This window comes from Dendropsophus ebraccatus, chromosome 3 (genome assembly GCF_027789765.1).
Source record: "Dendropsophus ebraccatus isolate aDenEbr1 chromosome 3, aDenEbr1.pat, whole genome shotgun sequence".
Lineage (NCBI taxonomy): Eukaryota > Metazoa > Chordata > Amphibia > Anura > Hylidae > Dendropsophus > Dendropsophus ebraccatus.
The window spans coordinates 109,811,033-109,830,957 of record NC_091456.1 but is presented as its reverse complement, the minus strand read 5'-3'; the positions used below and the strand labels follow the sequence as shown (position 1 = coordinate 109,830,957).

The following is a 19,925-nucleotide window of genomic DNA, read 5'->3' as shown; positions in this document are numbered from 1 at the left end:
TAATTAATTACATTCCTGATCTCGCACGGTAAACGGCATAAGCGCAAAAAAAATCCCAAAGTGCAAAATTGGGCATTTTTGGTCGCATCAAATCCAGAAAAAAATGTAATAAAAAGCGATCAAAAAGTCGTATATGCGCAATCAAGGTACCGATAGAAAGAACGCATCATGGCGCAAAAAATGACACCTCACACAGCCCCATAGACCAAAGGATAAAAGCGCTATAAGCCTGGGAATGGAGCGATTTTAAGTGACATATATTTGTTAACAATGGTTTGAATTTTTTACAGGCCATCCGATACAATATAAGTTATACATGTTATATATCATAGTAATCGTAACGACTTGAGGAACATGCATAACAAGTCAGTTTTACCATAGGGCGAACGGCGTAAATGCAAAACTCCCCGAAATCAAAACAAATTCGTTTTTTTTCAATTTGACAGCGCAAATGATTTTTTTCCGGTTTCACAACATATTTTATGGAAAAATTATGGCTGTAATTGCAAAGTACAATTGGTTTCGCAAAAAATAAGCGCTCATATACGTCTCTAGGTGAAAAAATGCAAGCGCTATGGACTTTTAAACATAAAATGGCAAAAGCGCAAAAACGAAAATTGGCTTGGACATTAAGGGGTTAAAGAAACTCTTCCCAGAGGTGTAAAAGCTATGGAAACTAAAAAGAGGGGGGTGTCAACTCTATGTCACACATTGGCTGATGTTCATACACTGTGTGAACATGGCCTTAAAGGGTACCCCTCATCTGATAATCCTTCAAACGCCCAGTCTGTAGCCCACTCCTAAAATATGCAGTATACAGGACTGCCAGAAAACTCAAATTTGCTTATGTCAGACCCTCATGCCACACGCTTTAGGAGTGGACTACAGACCTGCTGAAAGTTTATCCTTAAAAGGGTATCCAAATGAGAGTAACTTTTTAAAGTATTAAGTTGTTTGGTCTCCCAATTTACCCCTTCTGCAGACACAGTTATTCAATATGAATGTAACTTTGCAATACCTTTGTACCTTCATCATATTTTATTTTGAAGCAGAAAATGCTTAGTCTATCACGGTTAGTGAGTGCTAGAAGAGAGCAGGAACTTGTAATGGCAATCTCATGTGCTGGACTTCTGCTGGCTATAGCAATCTATTACCCCTTGCAGGGCATAATTCTCTTGCCATCCTTTGTCTAGGCCAAAAGAGACAATGGTACATTTCTATAGGGGTATCCCCACAGCCTTCAGTTCAAGAACTAAGCAAAAACTAGGAGACAGATGAATAGCACAATTAGGCTGGGTTCACACTGCATTTTTGCAGTCCATGTAACGTATATGTTTTATGAAGGGGGGGGGAACACGAACCCTCGGTAACGATTCACGCTGTCTGCCCGCTCCGTGGAGCGGGCAGATCCAGCGGAAGGACCGCCTGGAAAACTGGGATACAGCCATAGGCTGTATCCCAGTTTTCCAAGCGTTCCTCCCGCTGTATCCACCAGCTCCACGGAGCGGGCAGACAGCGGGAATCTGCTGCCGAGCGTTCAAGTTCATACGAACCCGAACCTCGGCAGGTTCGGACCATCCCTAAATTGTATGCAATCCACTTGGCTCAGTTTTTCCATTGACTTCAATTTCAATAAAACGCCACAGACCATAAGTAGATTAAACAATGTAATTAGATTTATTAACCAGTAAAAGTAATGTAATTAACATATATAATGAAGTTTCCAAAATGATCTCTATTACAATGCATACCAACTATCAGCAGGTTCAATATCCAAATACCATTGCTAGATCTAGAAGATGTAGTACTACCTAAGGGACCTAATAGAACCTGAACTCTGCTTACAATCTGAGGGCCAGCACTGCCTGCACATCAATGCTTACTCCCAGACTATGACTAAGCAGCCTAATAGGGATGGTCCGAACCTGCCGAGGTTTGGGTTCGTATGAACCCGAACGCTCGGCAGCAGATCCCCGCTGTCTGCCCTCTCCGTGGAGCGGGCGGATACAGCGGGCGGATACAGCGGGAGGACCGCCTGGAAAACTGGGATACAGCCTATGGCTATATCCCAGTTTTCCAGGCGGTCCTCCCGCTTGATCCGCCCGCTGCACGGAGCGGGCAGACAGCGGGAATCGTTACTGAGGGTTCGGGTTCATAAGAACCCGAACCGAACCCGTTTCGGACCATCCCTACAGCCTAACTTATAGATAACTTATATAAAGAGTCACCAGATGGCATAGTATACTTGTGAGAATCACATTAGTGTAAGGGGCTGTGTTCGCTGATTCTTGTATTGAAGGCTATTTTTTAGTTTGGTGATGCAAGGTTCTTTCTACTGTAATTCTGAATTAAAAATTGTAAATGCAGACTGGCATGGTTAAGCAAAACGTGGTCCTAGTGTTTTATAGCATCTCAGGCTAAGTGGTCCCAGTAGGGTGGATTCATGCATGTCAGATTTTGCTGTTGAATTTTCTGCAACTCTTCATCTGAGTGGAAATCCACATACTTGTCTCCAAAAACACGCTCATTCTGACGAATATAATAGATTTTAAGTTACAGAAATCTCTTCAACACTATCTGTTGCACATGAATACAGTAGGAATAGTGAAAAATAGTACATTTGTTATGCTTGCCACACAAAGACTACAAAATGTTGTATGCTTGGGCCCTTTCTAAACTCTCTCTTTAATAAATATAAGTTCTTTCTTTTTCAAAATAATCTTAAATATACAGAACACTCTTTACGTGGGAACATCTATTTCACAGAGTTTCAGCAAGTAATCTGCAGTCTTCTCTATTTTAATGACTGTGCATCATCTACCCAAATTACTAAGTAAAGGTGCCTTACAACGATTAGATCACACAGTAGAAGTGCAGAGTCTCTTGGCCTGTTGGAATGCTGTTACAGGATCAGTTCCTGCTGAATGTACACATAGGCTTCAATAGTCTTTGGCCAAAACAATCCTCTGAACATTTTTTTGAAATAAACATTTCACTAAATATACAGAACAAGGACATTCCTATATTCAGGTATTTGTCTGAAAAAAACCATACATCAAGCACTGTATGAATGGTGTTCAAATCATTTCACTGTTGTCACATCCCATGGTTGTCGCTTCACTAGAACTCTGTGATAAAAGTGCACTGCTTCACAGTAGTTTACAGAGGACAAATGAGGAGACATCTGTTCAGAAAAATATTATAGAAATATCACATAGAATATCTTCATCGATTGTACACTGCACCTTAAGCAGAATTTCTTTCAGAGTGAAGGTGTAAGAATTGCTGATGCTTCCAGCTCATCCACAGTACAGAAAATGGCTTCCGTCCTTATATTCCAAGGGTGCCAGCTTAATTGCGGGCAGCTATGACAACAGAAAGGGCTACACCTCCAATTGCTATGGCTGTGGCCCCAAAAAGCCACTTCCAGGAAATAGACTGTGGGAAAGAAAATAGTTATTTTAGCGTATCTGAGTCATGTCATGTGCAGGATGTCTATTTGTACAGGAGCCAAATTACAATCACTAATTTACAATAAAAATGGGATTGTGCCATAAATTGTACAATCCCAGCATTAAAGTTACTCTTACCTACCCACAAGATAGGGCATAAGTCTCTAAATCTGGTTGGCATTGGCCATCTTTAGCACTGTCATGGACAATTAAAGGAGAGCTCCGGCCAAAATCTATTTTTTTTTAATATGTAATTTAAATTCCTAACGTAATAATCACAGACACGTGGTTATAATAATGCAAATCCACCGAGGGGTATCTCAAAACAACATATGATCACAGATAGATAGCCCAAAACAAATAATAAAACATTTTAATCCAATTAAATAAAACTTTTAATCCAATAATTCAAAATAATATCCCCACCAATATTCAAAGCTCATAGAGCCAACACATAGACACACAGACAAGTAAGTAATAATCCAGAATACGTATGACAGTACAAAGTGATCCCTGGCACCAACTCAAATTAATCATAGAGTGCGTGGCTCAGAGTAACTAACTGTCATGCAGCTAATGCGAGAGAGGTATTTCGAGCACTATTGAGTATCCGCCCACATATGGGGAGCACCAGACCCTGTCGATCCCTATCCCGGTGCACCACCTACCCCTACTCGCTCAGGGAGTAGCGGAGTTATCGCCCTAAAAAGGACAGCCCCTGCCCCGTTCTACCCGTCATGATGCCCTACACTTACCCTGCCTAAGCTCCAGACACGTGTTTTGTAGATACTCATCAGGGGAGTCACATCAGGTAGACAACACTTCCATAGGGTACATGTCTCACAAAATCATATAATACAGGAAGGGCGACCTGACAGTCGTCAGAAACGCTTAACTCACGTGGCCCAAAGGCTGACAGTCACATGTAGCAGCAGCGTATGGCTCCAGCCCATTCATCCCATAGCGGGGATCTAAATAATCAAGGAGCTGCCCGCCCACAGCGCGTCATCCCAAGCTTCCGGTCTCGTGGAACGCAACTTGCGCTCCACTGACGTATAATCCTAGGAGACCCGCTCAATGTCGGCGCTCCAGTCAACTCTTGGCAACATACTATGTTTACCAAATAAATCAGATCAAACCAATTAGAGCAGTTATATGACTAGTAATAATAATAATAATAATAATAAATTTATTTGTATAGCGCCAACAGATTCCGCAGCGCTTTTTTTCTATGCATACAGTACAGAGGTACATAATACGCAGTTAAATTGGAATAAATAGTTAATAAAGTTAATAAAAATAACAAAAAATACAAAATACAGAGTATAGACGAGACCTGCTCGTTGGAGCTTACGGACTAATTTTCATAGACACCAGGCATAAGTGCTTTATTTGTCCATGGTCCAGCCATTGTACATAATTAGAATTACAGGATGAGCCAGTAACAACGCCAATGTCTGATGCAGGTAAACATATAAAGTGCAGGAACAGTCAGAGAAATAGAGCAAGGGAAACAGAACGGGGAAACAGTTTAGGGAACGTTATAAGCGAGCCTGAAGAGATGAGTCTTCAGGGCACGCTTGAAACTGTGGGTATTGGGTATTAGTCTGATGTGTTTGGGTAGGGCATTCCAGAAAATTGGTGCAGCACGAGAGAAGTCTTGGAGGCGGGAATGAGAGGTTCTGATTATGGAAGATGTTAAGGTTAGATCATTTGCAGAGCGCAGAGCACGGGAAGGATGGTAGGTGGAGATGAGGGAGGAGATGTATGGAGGGGCAGAGTTGTGGAGAGCTTTATGGGTGAGGGTGAGAAGCTTGAAGTGGATTCTGGATTTGATGGGTAACCAGTGCAGTGACTGGCACAGAGGAGAGACATCGGTATAGCGGCTGGAGAGGAAGATGAGTCTGGCTGCTGCATTCAGGATAGACTGGAGAGGGGAGAGCTTAGACAGAGGAAGACCGATTAGTAGGGAGTTACAGTAGTCAAGACGGGAGTGGATCAGGGCGACAGTCAGAGTCTGAGCAGTGTCAGTGGTGAGGAATGGGCGGATTCTGGAGATGTTTTTGAGATGGAGATGACAGGAGCGTGTAAGAGCTTGGATATAGGGAGTAAAGGATAGATTGGAGTCCAACAAAACCCCCAGACATCGAGCCTGATGCAGAGCAGTGATGCTAGTACCACAGACTGAGAGGGAGATGTCGGGTTTAGGTTTGTTAGATCGAGGAAATACAAGAAGTTCAGTTTTAGAGAGATTAAGTTTGAGAAACAGAGAGGTCATAGTGTTAGAGAGAGCGGATAGGCAGTCACTAGTATTTTGCAGGAAGGCAGGGGAGACGTCACGGGAAGAAGTGTATAACTGGGTGTCATCAGCATAAAGATGGTATTGGAAACCAAACCTGCTGATGGTCTGTCCGATGGGGGCTGTATAGAGGGAGAAGAGGAGGGGACCCAGGACTGACCCCTGGGGAACCCCAACAGTAAGAGGTAGGGGACTGGAAGTAGAGCCAGAGAAGGATACACTGAAGGAGCGGTCAGAGAGGTAGGAAGAGAACCAAGAGAGAGCAGAATCCTTGAGGCCAAGAGAGCTGAGCATGGAGAGGAGAAGCTGGTGGTCCACAGTGTCAAACGCTGCTGAGAGATCCAGGAGAATCAGCAAGGAGTAGTTTCCTTGTGACTTGGCCTTCAGGAGGTCGTTTGACACTTTGGTGAGAGCAGTTTCAGTGGAGTGAAGGGTTCGGAAACCAGACTGTAGAGGGTCAAGAAGAGAGTTATCAGAGAGATAGCGGGTTAGGCGAGAGTAGACAAGACGTTCCAGGAGTTTAGAGATGAAGGGGAGATTGGAGACAGGCCGATAGTTGGCTGCACAGGATGGATCTAAAGAAGGTTTTTTCAGCAGTGGGGTTATAATAGAGTGTTTGAATGAGGAGGGAAAGATACCAGAGGAGAGGGAGAGGTTGAATATTTTGGTGAGGTGAGCAGTGACAGCAGGAGAGAGGGACTGGAGGAGGTGCGAGGGAATAGGGTCACTAGGGCAGGTAGTAGGACGAGAGGAGGAGAGGAGCTTGGAGACTTCTTCCTCTGTCACTGGGTCAAAGGCTGAGAGCGAAGGGGGAGAGGGAAGGGGACCTATGGGAGAAGTAATAGGAGCTATGGGACTTTGGGGCTGGGAGGTGATGTCGGAGCGGAGTGTGTCAATTTTGGTTTTAAAGAAGGAGGCCAGACTAGTACAGACGTTATAAGTATTATAAACACTGACTCTTTCAGACTGCAAACGTTAATGGAGAGGCCACATAATGTGGAGGAGCGGATGAAACAGTATATAACGAAACTATATCAAGGGGAAGGAGAAAGGGGAAAAATGCAAAAGAAAGAAATGAGGAGGGAGAATAGTGGCAGGTTATAGATATATATTACATATTTAAATATATATATATAGTGCTAGCATATCAGAGACATTTTACAAGAAGCATCCATATGTCAACTGTTCATTTAGGCCCTTGGGACATACTGTCTGCATACGGAATATCCACTCCGTTTCCCGTTGTAAAATCAGTCTGTCCCAATTTCCACCTCGTATGGGGGGGTCATACTAACTCCAGTCCCTGAAATCTCAGACAGGTGGTATCCCCATTATGGCTCATATTAACATGTCTTGCTATGGGTTTCTCTGCCTGCACGTTGACATCTCTCAGGTGTTCCCCCACTCGGCGCCTACATTTACGGATGGTTTTACCAATATATTCAAGAACTGTTGGTCCCAAGAGGGAGACCAGAGGTAACAGGTGGTACCAGGATTGTTGGTACATATGATGCAGCCTCAGGTGACGTAAGAGCGATCTTGGAACGTCACTGGGATATCCTTCAATTAGATCCCGATATACATGATACGGTGAAAGAGAGACCGCAGATTACATACAGGAGGGGACGGAGCCTCCGTAACAGATGGGTGAGGAGCCACTATATGCCACTACAAGTACAGCACACATGGCTAGACAAAAAGGTCACGGGCAATTATAGATGTAGTGGTTGTGTGGCTTGTCCTTATATGGAAGTAACTAAAAAGGCCACAAGTAATGTGACAGGTAAAGTGTACACCGTCCGTGACTACATAAATTGTAGAACGAAAGGAGTGGTGTACAAGGTCACATGTGCATGTGGCCTTGAATATATTGGTAAAACCATCCGTGAATTTAGGCGCCGAGTGGGGGAACACCTGAGAGATGTAAACGTGCAGGCAGAGAAACCCATAGCAAGACATGTTAATATGAGCCATAATGGGGATACCACCTGTCTGAGATTTCAGGGACTGGAGTTAGTATGACCCCCCCATACGAGGTGGAAATTGGGATAGACTGATTTTACAACGGGAAACGGAGTGGATATTCCGTATGCAGACAGTATGTCCCAAGGGCCTAAATGAACAGTTGACATATGGATGCTTCTTGTAAAAAGTCTGATATGCAAGCACTATGTAAATATGTAATATATATCTATAACCTGCCACTATTCTCCCTCCTCATTTCTTTCTTTTGCATTTTTCCCCTTTCTCCTTCCCCTTGATATAGTTTAGTTATATACTGTTTCATCCGTTCCTCCACATTATGTGGCCTCTCCATTAACGTTCGCAGTCTGAAAGAATAAGTGTTTTATATTACTTATAACGTCTGTACTAGTCATATAACTCCTCTAATTGGTTTGATCTGATTTATTCGGTAAACATAGTATGTTGCCAAGAGTTGACTGGAGCGCCGACATTGAGCGGGTCCCCTAGAATTATACGTCAGTGGATCGCAAGTTGCGTTCCACGAGACCGGAAGCTGGGGATGACGCGCTGCGGGCGGGCAGCTCCTTGATTATTTAGATCCCCGCTATGGGATGAATGGGCTGGAGCCATACGCTGCTGCTACATGTGACTGTCGGCCATTGGGCCACGTGAGTTAAGCGTTTCTGACGACTGTCAGGTCGCCCTTCCTGTATTATATTATTTTGTGAGACATGTACCCTATGGAAGTGTTGTCTACCTGATGTGACTCCCCTGACGAGTATCTACGAAACACGTGCCGGGAGCTTAGGCAGGGTAAGTGTAGGGCATCATGACAGGGGTAGAATCGGGCAGGGGCTGTCCTTTTTAGGGCGATAACTCCGCTACTCCCTGAGCGAGTAGGGGTAGGTGGTGCACCGGGATAGGGACAGACAGGGTCTGGTGCTCCCCATATGTGGGCGGATACTCAATAGTGCCCGAAATACCTCTCTCGCATTAGCTGCATGACAGTTAGTTACTCTGAGCCACGCACTCTATGATTAATTTGAGTTGGTGCCAGGGATCACTTTGTACTGTCATACATATTCTGGATTATTACTCACTTGTCTGTGTGTCTATGTGTTGGCTCTATGAGCTTTGAATATTGGTGGGGATATTATTTTGAATAATTGGATTAAAAGTTATGTTTTATTATTTGTTTTGGGCTATCTGTGAACATAAATTCCTAATGTACACTAAATTATGGGTAGCTGAATTTCGCGTCTAAAGCACAGAACGATTACTAATTAAAAAAAATAAATAAATTGTATCTTTTAGATGATCGGTTCCTATTAGTTCTGCTATTTTAAAGCATGAAACGTTTGTTATTAAACTCACGATGATCTTGTGGGTACACTGGCAGAATCAATACAGATTATTAGGACGTATATGTTTCTCACAGATTTTGAAGTCATCTGTGACAAATCTGTACATGTTTGGGCATGAAAAGAGTAGTCAATTCCGTACACTAGCTGAAAAACAAGCTGGACAAAAGTCAATGCAAGCTACGACTAACTGCAACCCAATCATAGGATTTTTAAAAAATCCTTTGTACACATTACTTTACAACATATCCACATTATAACACATCTATGTATACCAACATGTTAAATCTAGTCAGAGGAAAAAAAAAAAAAAAAAAGACATTTACTGCTGCAAGGAGATTTATAGAAGGAATGCTTTGAAATTATTCATATGAAAAGAATGCGAGAAGAAGTGCGCACACCTCTGCCTGCATGCACGTGGAAGAAGCGGGCATTTGGTGGTTATCTGTTTGAGATGCAGGAAGTTACAGTGATCATTCTTCACAATCAATTGGCTGCTATGCATACAACTAAATAAAAAAATAGGAATTTCTGCACCCTGTTGGCAGTCCGCTAACGATTTCCGTGTAATAGGGCCCAAAGTAATAAATGACTGCTTTTTTCCCAAGAACTATTTGGGGTACTCAGGCAAACGTCAAAAGACAGGGAGGGCAGAGGGTTGTTGGAAACATAATCAAGTTATACTTACCAGTCACTGTGCCCCTGCAGTGCTACGGCTCATGATCACCTGCTAGTCTCCTGTATCTCACAGTTCCTGTGACGTCACAACACAGGTGTCGCTCCTCAGTCACTAAATGGGTATTTCTGAGTTGGGCCATGACATCACAGGATTAGGGGATACAGGAGACTAGCAGGTAATCGTGAGCCGTAGTACTGTGGGGGGAACAGGTAGCGGTAAGTATAACTTGATTGTTATGTTCAGGGCTGTGAAGTTGGAATTGGAGTCATATCTAGTTTTGGCTGGAGTCGGAAAAAATGTACACCAACAAACCAAACCAAAAAAATCTTCGAACAATTTAGAATTGAGTTTGATATTTTAATTTTGCTCATCAATATATATTATGAGCAACATTCTAATAGGACACTGGCCCTATTAGATGAGGGGGGGGGGGGGGGGGGGGGGGGGGGGGGGGGGGCGGGGAAAAGTTGTCGGTTACTATTTGGCAGATTGTTTCTGAGCTGGAAGAGTCCATTTTGTGTGGGGGGGAGATCTGTGCTGTTCTCTTCCTGGATGCCTGTATATGAGCAGCAGTGTAATATGAAGATATCCTGTGTAATATAGAGGAGGAGGAGGAGACATAAGTAGTGCAGCAGTAACCTCTGTCCTCAATGTGGTGTTTTTCTTCAGTGTTCTATGGCTGCAGCTGTGTGAGTGTGTGTGTATGTTATGGCTGCAGCAGGCTGTGTGTGTGCGCTATGGCGTGCCCCCACACCCACAGTGACCCCGCTATATCACTGTGTGACCCCTCTATATCACTATGGCTGACCTCTATATTACAGGTATTTGGCATTATTAGTGTTTGTGTGTATGGTGAATATTTAATTAGAAACATAGATTTCTATATTGTCAGCAGGAAAAGACCACCTGCTCCATCTAGTCTAGTTGTGAGTAGTTCAGGACATGGAGGCTGGAGACTGGCTGCATCCACTGCACACACAGGAGAAGCTGCTTTATATCTTTCCCCTCAGAAGTTGCTCCAGGATCATGTAGGACATTAGGGAGAAGCTGCTGAGCCAGTGTGATAAATAACTCCCCTGGTATATGACCGGCCATTTATGAAGAAGCAGGAGTCGGTATTGATAAAATTCAGGAGTTGGAGTCGGAGCTGCGGCTTACAGACTCCACAGCCCTGGTTATGTTCCCTACAACCCCCTGCCCTCCCTATTTTAATTTTGCCCAGATCCCTTTAAGTAAATGACTTTTTTAAAAACAAAAAAAAATTAGTACTGTTGCTCATTACCCAAGAAGGCTTTTGGGTGGGCTTGTTGGTGGAGGTGCTCACGCTTCCCAGCATCTTCTTATACATAGCAGTTTCTACATTTTTCTGGTCTGTGTGTTTTTTCACCAACTTGGAGAGCTCTGCATGGATTGTCTGTAAAACAATACAAATATAAACTACCACCACTGCTCAGTAAAGATGTAATCACACATAATGATATGTTTTACCACACAGTCTTGACTAATTATTTTTTTTTCTAACCATATAGCACTCTGTTGGTACATGTGAAATTTTCCCTATGCAAAAAAAAAAACATACAAATGACCAACATACATATGAACAAAAACCATCATAGCTAATCTTAACATTAACCCCTTAAGGTCAAAGCCAATTTTCGTTTTATGAGCCCTTATTTTTTTGTGACTCCAATTGTACTTTGCAATGACAGACTTTATTTTCCCATAAAATATACTCCGAAACTGGAAAAAAAATCATTTGCGCTGTCAAATTTATTTATTTTTTTTAAAAAAAAAGGAATTTGTTTTCATATCAGGGAGTTTCATGTTTAATCCGTTCGCCCTACGGTATGATTTGTTACTTGTGTGACTTTTATTTTATCTGACGGCTTTTAAAAAATTAAAACCTTTTTTAAAAAAAACCAAATGTGTTTAAAATTGCTGTATTCCCATCCTTATAACGCTTTTATTTTTTTGTGTATGGGGCTATGTGAGGTGTCATTTTTTGTGCCATGATCTGTACTTTCTATCGGTACCTTGTTTGCATATATGACTTTTTGATCGCTTTTTGTTGAATTTTTTCTGGATTTGATGCAACCAAAAATGCGCAATTTAGCACTTTGAATTTTTTGCGCTTATGCCGTTTACCGTGCGAGATCAAGAATGTGATAATTTAATAGTTTGCCAATTACGCACGCGGCAATACCAAATATGTTTATTTGTTTATTTATTTGTATTTATAAAATAGGAAAAGGGGGTGATTTGGACTTTTATTAGGAGTGGGGATTTTTTATCAATTAATTTTTACTTTATTTTTTATTTTTTTACTTTAACTAGAAGTTCCCCTGGTGGACGTCTATATACACAGCATTGATCTCTCATAAAGATCAATGCTGTGTATATACACAGCAATGATCAGCGAGATCGGTGATACATTGCTCTGGCCTGCTGCAGACCACAGCAATGTATTGCCGAGCCGGGATTAGCGCCATTGCGACGCTGAGGCCCGGCCAAAAGAACGGATTGCGGGGGCGCGGGTGATGCGATCGGGGAGGAGATCCGTCCCACTAGACACCAGGGACAGCGGGAGCAGAGCATTTATATGCAGCTGTCAGGTTTGACACCTCACACAGCCCCATAGACCAAAGGATAAAAGTGTTATAAGCATCTTAAGGAATCTTAAGGGCCATATATATTTTTTTAAAAGGTTTAAATTTTTTAAAAGCCATTAAATAAAATAAAAAGTTATACAAGTTACATATCGTTTTAATCGTACTGACTTGAGGGACATATATAAGCAGTCAGTTTCACCCTAGGGCGAACGGCTTTGCCATTGCAAAGTACAATTTGTGGCGCAAAAAAAAGGGGCTCATCTTGGTCTCTAGGTGGAAAAATGCACGCGCTATGGCCTTATATACATAAGGAGGAAAAAAGGAAAACGCAAAAATGAAAACTGGCTGTGTCCCTTAAGGATTAATCAATATTAACCCCTTGCCTCCACAGCCGGTTTTGGCCTTAATGACCAAGCTCATTTTTCAAAATCTGACCTGTCTCACTTTATGCGCTTATAGCTCAGTGATGCTTTAACGTATGCTAGCGATTCTGAGATTGTTTTTTCGTCACATATGGCACTTTATATTAGTGGCAAAATTTGGTCACTACTTTGTGTGTTTTTTGTGAAAAACATCAAAATATCATAAAAAATTTGAAAATTCATCATTTAATGAACTTCTGAAATTCTCTTCTTCTAAAAAAGGAAGTCACAGCACATAAATTAGTTACTAAATGACATTACCAACATGTCCTCTTTATTCTGGTATAATTTGGGAAACATATTTTACTTTTTTAGGGTGTTATGGGGTTTAGAAATTTATTAGCAAATTATCTCATTTTGTGAAAGTTTCCAAAACTGATTTTTTTTTTAGGGACCAGTTCTTTAAATGGATTTAGAAGGCTTGTATACTGGAAACCCCCATAAGTGACCCCATTTTCGAAAGTACACCCCTCAAAGAATTCATCTTTGGGTAGGATGAGCATTTTGACCCCACATGCATTAGAGGAAAGTATTCAAAATTAGACAGTAAAAATGAAAAACACGAATTTTTCCAATAATATGTTCGTTTAGTTTGAAATTTCTCAATTTCACGAGGAACAAGAGAAAAAAAGTACCCCAAAATTTGTAAAGCAGGTTCTCCTAAATACAACGGCACCCCATATGTGGGCGTAAACCACTGTATGGGCACACAGCCGGGCTCAGAAGGGAAGGATAGCCAATTTGCTTTTTTAATGCAGATTTTGCTAAAGAAGTTTCTGAGCGCCAGGTGCGTTTGCAGCGCCCCTGTACTGTCCGCAGAAGAGAACCTCCCCAAAAGTCAGCCCATTTTGGAAAGAACACCCCTCAAAGAATTCATCTTGGGGTGTGGTGACCATTTTGACCCTGCAGGTATTAGAGGAAAGTATTCAAAATAAGACAGTAAAATTGAAAAACTCAAATTTTTCCAATAATATGTTCGTTTAGTTGGAAATTTCTCAATTTCACTAGGAACAGGGGAGAAGCTGCATGCCAAAATCTGTAACGCAGGTTCTCCTGAGTAGAACGGTACCCCATATGTGGGCATAAACCACACTATGGGCACCCAGCCGGGCTCAGAAGGGAAGGAGCGCCAATTAGCATTTTCAGTGCAGATTTTTCCGAAGAAGTTTCTGAGCGCCAGGTGCGTTTGCAGCACCCTTGTAGTGTCAGCAGAATAGAACGCCCCCAAAAGTCACCCCATTTAGGAAGGTGCACCCCTCAAAGAACTCATCTTGGGGTGCAGTGAGCGGTTTGACCCCACAGGTATTAGAGGAAAGTATTCAAAATAAGACAGTAAAAATGAAAAACTCAAATTTTTCCAATAATATGTTTGTTTACTTTAAAATTTCTCAATTTCACGAGGAATGGGAGAAAAAACGTACCCCAAAATCTGTAACACAGCTTCTTCTGAGTAAAACGGTACCCCATATGTGGGCATAAACCACTGTATGGGCTCACAGCGGGGCTCAGAAGGGAAGGAGTGCCAATTTGCTGGAGGAAAACCGCAGCTAGTAATAGTTATTAGAATAGCGCAGTTACTAAAATACAATAAAAATTTAGATTACAGGTAATGTGGGGTGGTCACGGGCAACCTGGGGTGGTCATGGGCAACCTGCGGTGGTTACAGACAATCTGGGGTGGTTACGGGCAACTTTAAATTTTCCGAGATAACTGATTCTGGAGCGCATGCGCACTTCAGAATCAGCCTGGACGCCAAGGAGGAAGGACCTCCCTGGATCAGGTAATGTATATAGGGAAGGGAGGTGACTGGGGGACGGGGGTGACTGGGGGGGTGGGGGGCGACACTGTATCACTTTCTATCCCCTGTCACCAATCATTTATGGTGACAGGGGATAAAAAGTGCTTCTTTGCACTGGGAACAGGCGATCAGCGGTATATAGTATATACCGCCGATCACCTGCTCCGGGACCACACAGGGGGGTCCCCGATCACTGCCCCATGCTCTCCGCTACCTCCGGTGGCGGAGAGCACGGGGCTTTGATTATTATTTTATTTCCATCCCTGTGAACAGAGATAGTCTGTTCAAAGGGATGGGGCGGCCATCTTGAATGTGATGGCCGCCCGGGGAGGGGAGCGGGTTAGTGATCGCCCACTAGGGGGGGCTGATCTGGGGTCTGATTGATACTTTTTCATCTCCCCCCACCGTGGGAGATTCACGGTGGGGGGAGATGAAAGGCGACGGCGATGGTAATGCCCGGTACCGGCGGATCGCCGATATAACGGTAATAGCGGCGATCCGCCAGTATCGGAGAACGAGGGGAGGGGGACATACATGTAGTGGCGGTGGGGGGAGGCAACATTCTGCAGCCTCCCCCCGCCGCCCGATCGGCGGGAGGACATTGAATTGAATCTCCCCATAGACGCTGCAGTCGCATTGACCGCGGCGTTTATGGGGTTAACTGCCCGGGGGGAGCACGGCTCCCCTCCGGGCAGTGGCAGCAGGAGGAGGCTGTGTCACACAGCCTCCTCTTGCTGCTCGATCTTAGATAGAGACAGAGGGGGGATGCAGGGAAAGCATGACGTCATGATGCGTTCTGCCACTGCTTTTCATGACGTCCCTGGACGTCATATTGGGGGAAGGGGTTAATCTATTGTTTCCCTCTAACACAGCAAATACTAACTGAGAAATGGAGCTCACTTTTTATTCCCCATATTCCAATGTTTCTAGAAATCCCCCACATGTGGCCGCAGTGCATCACCTGACTCAACCACAGGCCGCAGACATGTCAGAAGCCTTGTGTATTTTTAGGGTCTTTTCTTATTTCAGGTTTTTTTTTTTAGCCATAATACAATGTCACAGAGGACTTGCGGTGCCAAAATATTGTGTAAGATAAATTTACCTTTCCATCGGTACCATTCTGAGGGACATGTGACACCCTGATCATTATTTATAAAAAATTTTTATGAGATGGTACGAATAAAAAACACAATTTAGCAGCTGTTTTTCATCATTTTTTTGTACACCATTTACTATACCTCACATATGACATGTTATCGTTATTCGACAGGTCGGTACGATTACAGTGATATCCATGTTATATAGCTTTCGTTATACTTTATGGCATTTATACTATAAAAACTGTTTGTGTCTTGCATATTGTAAGAGCAGCAATATTTTTATTTTTTCGCCAATGGAGTTATGTGAAGACTTTTTTTTTGGCTGCATAAGATGCTTTTAGTGGTACACATTTTGGGTACATGTGACATTTTTTCTATATTTTTTAGGGGGAGGGATTAACAAAAAAATTGTCATTTTTATTAGATCTTTATTTATTTTAATGGCGTTAATCGGGTGGAATAATTAATGTAATGGGTTAATAGAGGGGGTCATTATGGCGCGCGGCACCGGGGGGGGGGGGGGGCGCGGCGCGGGGGGGGGGGGGGGGGGGGGGGGGGATAACCAAGATAGGAAACTACATTTCCCATTATGCATCTCCCTGATTAGTCCATTTGCGTACTCGCCCCATTACCTTTCTTCCCTGCCCACTGTTGTCATTACAACATCAGTAAACACAGGACTGTTGTTTTCACTGATTTTGCATTACATTAGCCCAATATGTATTCCATACCAGCTGATGTGCATACGGTGTAGCTATGTGCTGCATAACAGGCACCTGTTTACCGAGGTTGGGGGTGTAGTGTAGGTTTATATCTCTGCTTGCTGACTGTGAATGAAAACATTCTGGTTCCATCCAGACTCTAAGAAAATCCATAACACTTACAAAGGGAACTGTGGCTACTAAGGGAAGAAGTAAAAGGGAACTGAGCATGGTCAGAGTGGACCCAGAGTAGATGATTTTAGACAAGAGCCGATAAGAATAAGGGAAAAAAAAAAAAAAAAAAAAAAAAAAACAGGTAAAAGAAAGGTATACACCTATATTAGACATGGGGTGGTATTGGGGAAGGGGAATTGTTTAGAATATTGTTTTTGTTTACCCGGATAACCCCTTTAACCCCTTAACGACATCGGGCGTAAACTTACGCCCTCGCGCCCTGGTACTTGGCGCATCAGGGCGTAAATTTACGCCCGATGTTTCCCCGATCGCTGCGTGTTCACACACAGCGGTCGGGGAAGATGGCCTGCTATAAATCATAGCAGGCCATCTTAGCTTCACGGCACGGGGGGTGGTTAACACCCCCCGTGCTTACGATCGCCGCTATAGGCTGATCAATTCAGATCAGCCAATAGCGGCGATCGGAACCTTTCCGGGTCATCGGCGACCCGATGACCCGGAAAAAAATGGCGCTCGGTGCTGTCCGAGGACGGCACCGACCGCCATTACTGTAAAAAGTAATGGTGATCGCCGTGCCACCGGCCCGATCGCCGTGAACGGCCGGCCGTTCACGGCGATTGGGCCGGTGGCACGGCGATCAGAGTCCCACAAAATAGTAAATACCTGCCCTGGACCCCTCAGCTAGGTAGCCGAGGGGTCCAGAGCAGGTATTTGTACATTACTCACCTGTCCCGGGCTCCTGATCGGCGTCTTCCGGGTTCGCGGCATCCTCGTCTTCGTTCGGGTCTTCGGCTTCTTCCGTGACGTCACGTTCGGCTTCTCTCGGCTATTTTCGGCTCCAGCGTCGGCTCTTTCCGTATTTTGCGCTCTGCTGCCCTCTAGCGGCTGATATGTGTAATACACTATTTTTTTTTTTTTTTTTTTTTTTATTTTTTTTTTCTATTTTCCGCACCCTATCGCCGCTGAGTGTTGATCAGCATCGCACGAAAGTGCGCTGCTAATCAGCAACTCCTCCTTTTTGGCGTAGGGTGTTTTTTTTCTATATCCTACTGCCACGGTCTGCTGATAAGTGCCGCACATAAGTGCGGCATTTATCAGCAACTCCTTTGTTGGCGTAGGTTTTTTTTTTATACTTACTGTAAAAAAACACGTAAAAAAAACACTACATTACACCACACTACATTGAATAAAGTTTGACACTACACCACTACATACCCCATATACCAATCCCCGTATAAAGATGGCCCCCAGGGTGTTTTCGGCGTCAGAGGGATACGTTATTATTACCTGCGACACCGAAACAGCCAGTGAGGATAGATGAATGGGGGGATCCTTCTTTCCTCCATTCATCCTCATCATCCAGTGACTTGTCTGGGGGTAGCGTAGCGTACGCTGCCCCCCAGACACGTCTTTTCCGCCAGTACCGTCCCAATAAGAGATGATGGTATGGTGTGAAATTCTACACACTCTGTGACAGTACCTCAGGGTACACTTACAGATTTCGGGTACGTGCACACTGCGGAATTGCGACAGATAACCCTTCATGCATTCCGCAGTTGGCACCCTCCGGCGGACTGATGCAGGCGCACGTCTCCACACGTGTCATAGACTCCATTCTATGCACGGGCGGATTCCATCGTCCATCCAAAGAATGAACACGTTGGACAGAGAGCGGAATCCGCCCGTGCATAGAATGGAGTCTATGACACGTGTGGAGACGTGCGCCTGCATCAGTCCGCCGGAGGGTGCCAACTGCGGAATGCATGAAGGGTTATCTGTCGCGATTCCGCAGTGTGCACGTACCCTTAGAGTGTATGTAGGAAGGGACACCCGAATGCAGCCCCCAGATGCCCCCTCCCCCCCCCATCCTCGGAGTTAGTGGGGAGATCGTTTGGGAACTGATCTTCCCACTGCTGGATAAAGGTCACCACCTGTACGGGGATAACTTTTATACCAGCACCCCCTCTTCTGGTCCCTCGCTGCCCGAGCTACTGTAGCTTGCGGCACGATCCGAACATATCAGAAGTAGTAATAGAGCCCTAATATTTAGCAGCCATGGAGCGGACCCAGCGCTTCTGGATATGAAGGACCCCGTATCGCACCAGGACAACATTTTCCAGGTGACGTCCCCCACACTGGAAAACAGGAGACCCCAGAAGAAGTGCAGAGTGTGGCGTAACAGGGGGATCAGGAAGGACACCATTTTCCAGTGTGACACCTGTCCTGATCACCCCGGCCTCTGCATACTGGATCGCTTCAAGGTGAACCACACGTCATTGGGGTTCTACATTATCTAAATTCCTTCCCTTATTCCTATTTCAGGGGTCACCCTGATCCAGGGTTATTCTGATCGCCATTATGGAGTCGGGAAGGAATTTTTCCCCTGTGATGAGGCTTCTGTCGTCTGCCTTACGAGGGTTTTTTTTTTTGCCTTCCTCTGGATCAACACAGGTTGAATTTGATGGACACCTGTCCTTTCCAACCTTATAAACTAATAATTGGCCTAATACCCCCAAATAAATTAGAATTGTCCCTTTTCCCCAGCTAAGTAGGTATGGCCGCCATTCCCATTAGAGGATGCCATGATGCAATTACAAAGCCTCTGTGCGGCCAGGACAGTAGAAACCCCCCACAAGTGACCCCATTCTGGAAACTACACCCCAAAAGGAATCTAAGAAGGGGGGCAGCAGGGATATGGCCCCCTGGTGACGGCCACATTTGGGACGTGAAAATGAAAAAAATTGTATTTTTTATTTTCTCGGCACATGTTCTACGTAAGTGCCCGTCACCAGTGGGGTCCATATGCTCACTGCACCCCTTGTTAGATTCCTTATGGGGTGTAGTTTCCAGAATGGGGTCACTTGTCGGGGGTTTCTACTGTCCTGGCAGCACAGGAGCTTTGTAATTGCGACATGGCCTCCATCCTCCATTCCAGCCTCTAAATGGCGCTCTGTCCCTTTGGTGACTTGCCCTGTGCCCATATGGCACATTATGCCCACATGTGGTGTATTTTCGTGCTCAGGGGACACTACCCTACACGTTTTGTGTTCATTTTCTTTTTTAACCCCTTGTGGAAATGGAAAAAAATCAAGGCTAGACCAACATTTAGTGTAATTTTTGTAAAATTTTTACTCTAAATCATTAATCTTGTCATGTTTTTTCATTTTCACAAGGGGTTAAAAGATAAAAAAAACATTTAATGTGTAGAGCAATTTCCCCTGAGTACGGAAATACCCCACATGTGGACATAAAGCGCCATGCGGGTGCAGGGAAAGCCTCCGAAGGGAAGAAGCGCCATTTGGTTTTTGAAGGCTGGATTTGGATGGAATGGATTTCGAGGGGCC

The 19,925-nt window shown here is 44.0% G+C and overlaps 1 protein-coding gene across 3 annotated transcripts in view; it reads right to left on the bottom strand.

Annotated features, from left to right (window-relative positions):
* Positions 1 to 2,057: 2,057 nt before the first annotated feature.
* FKBP8 (FKBP prolyl isomerase 8) overlaps positions 2,058 to 19,925 on the bottom strand; it is a 102,354-nt gene continuing 84,486 nt past the window's right edge. For 2 of the 3 annotated variants that reach the window (XM_069962482.1, XM_069962483.1), the window contains exons 8-9: positions 11,039 to 11,170; positions 2,059 to 3,438 (exon numbers count right to left, since the gene is read on the bottom strand). In XM_069962482.1, the coding sequence (XP_069818583.1) occupies positions 3,352 to 3,438; positions 11,039 to 11,170 (219 nt within the window). In that variant the 3' untranslated portion in view covers positions 2,059 to 3,351. Of the gene's footprint in view, positions 3,439 to 11,038; positions 11,171 to 19,925 lie in introns of all 3 variants that reach the window. The other variant, XM_069962484.1, reaches the window with a different exon arrangement.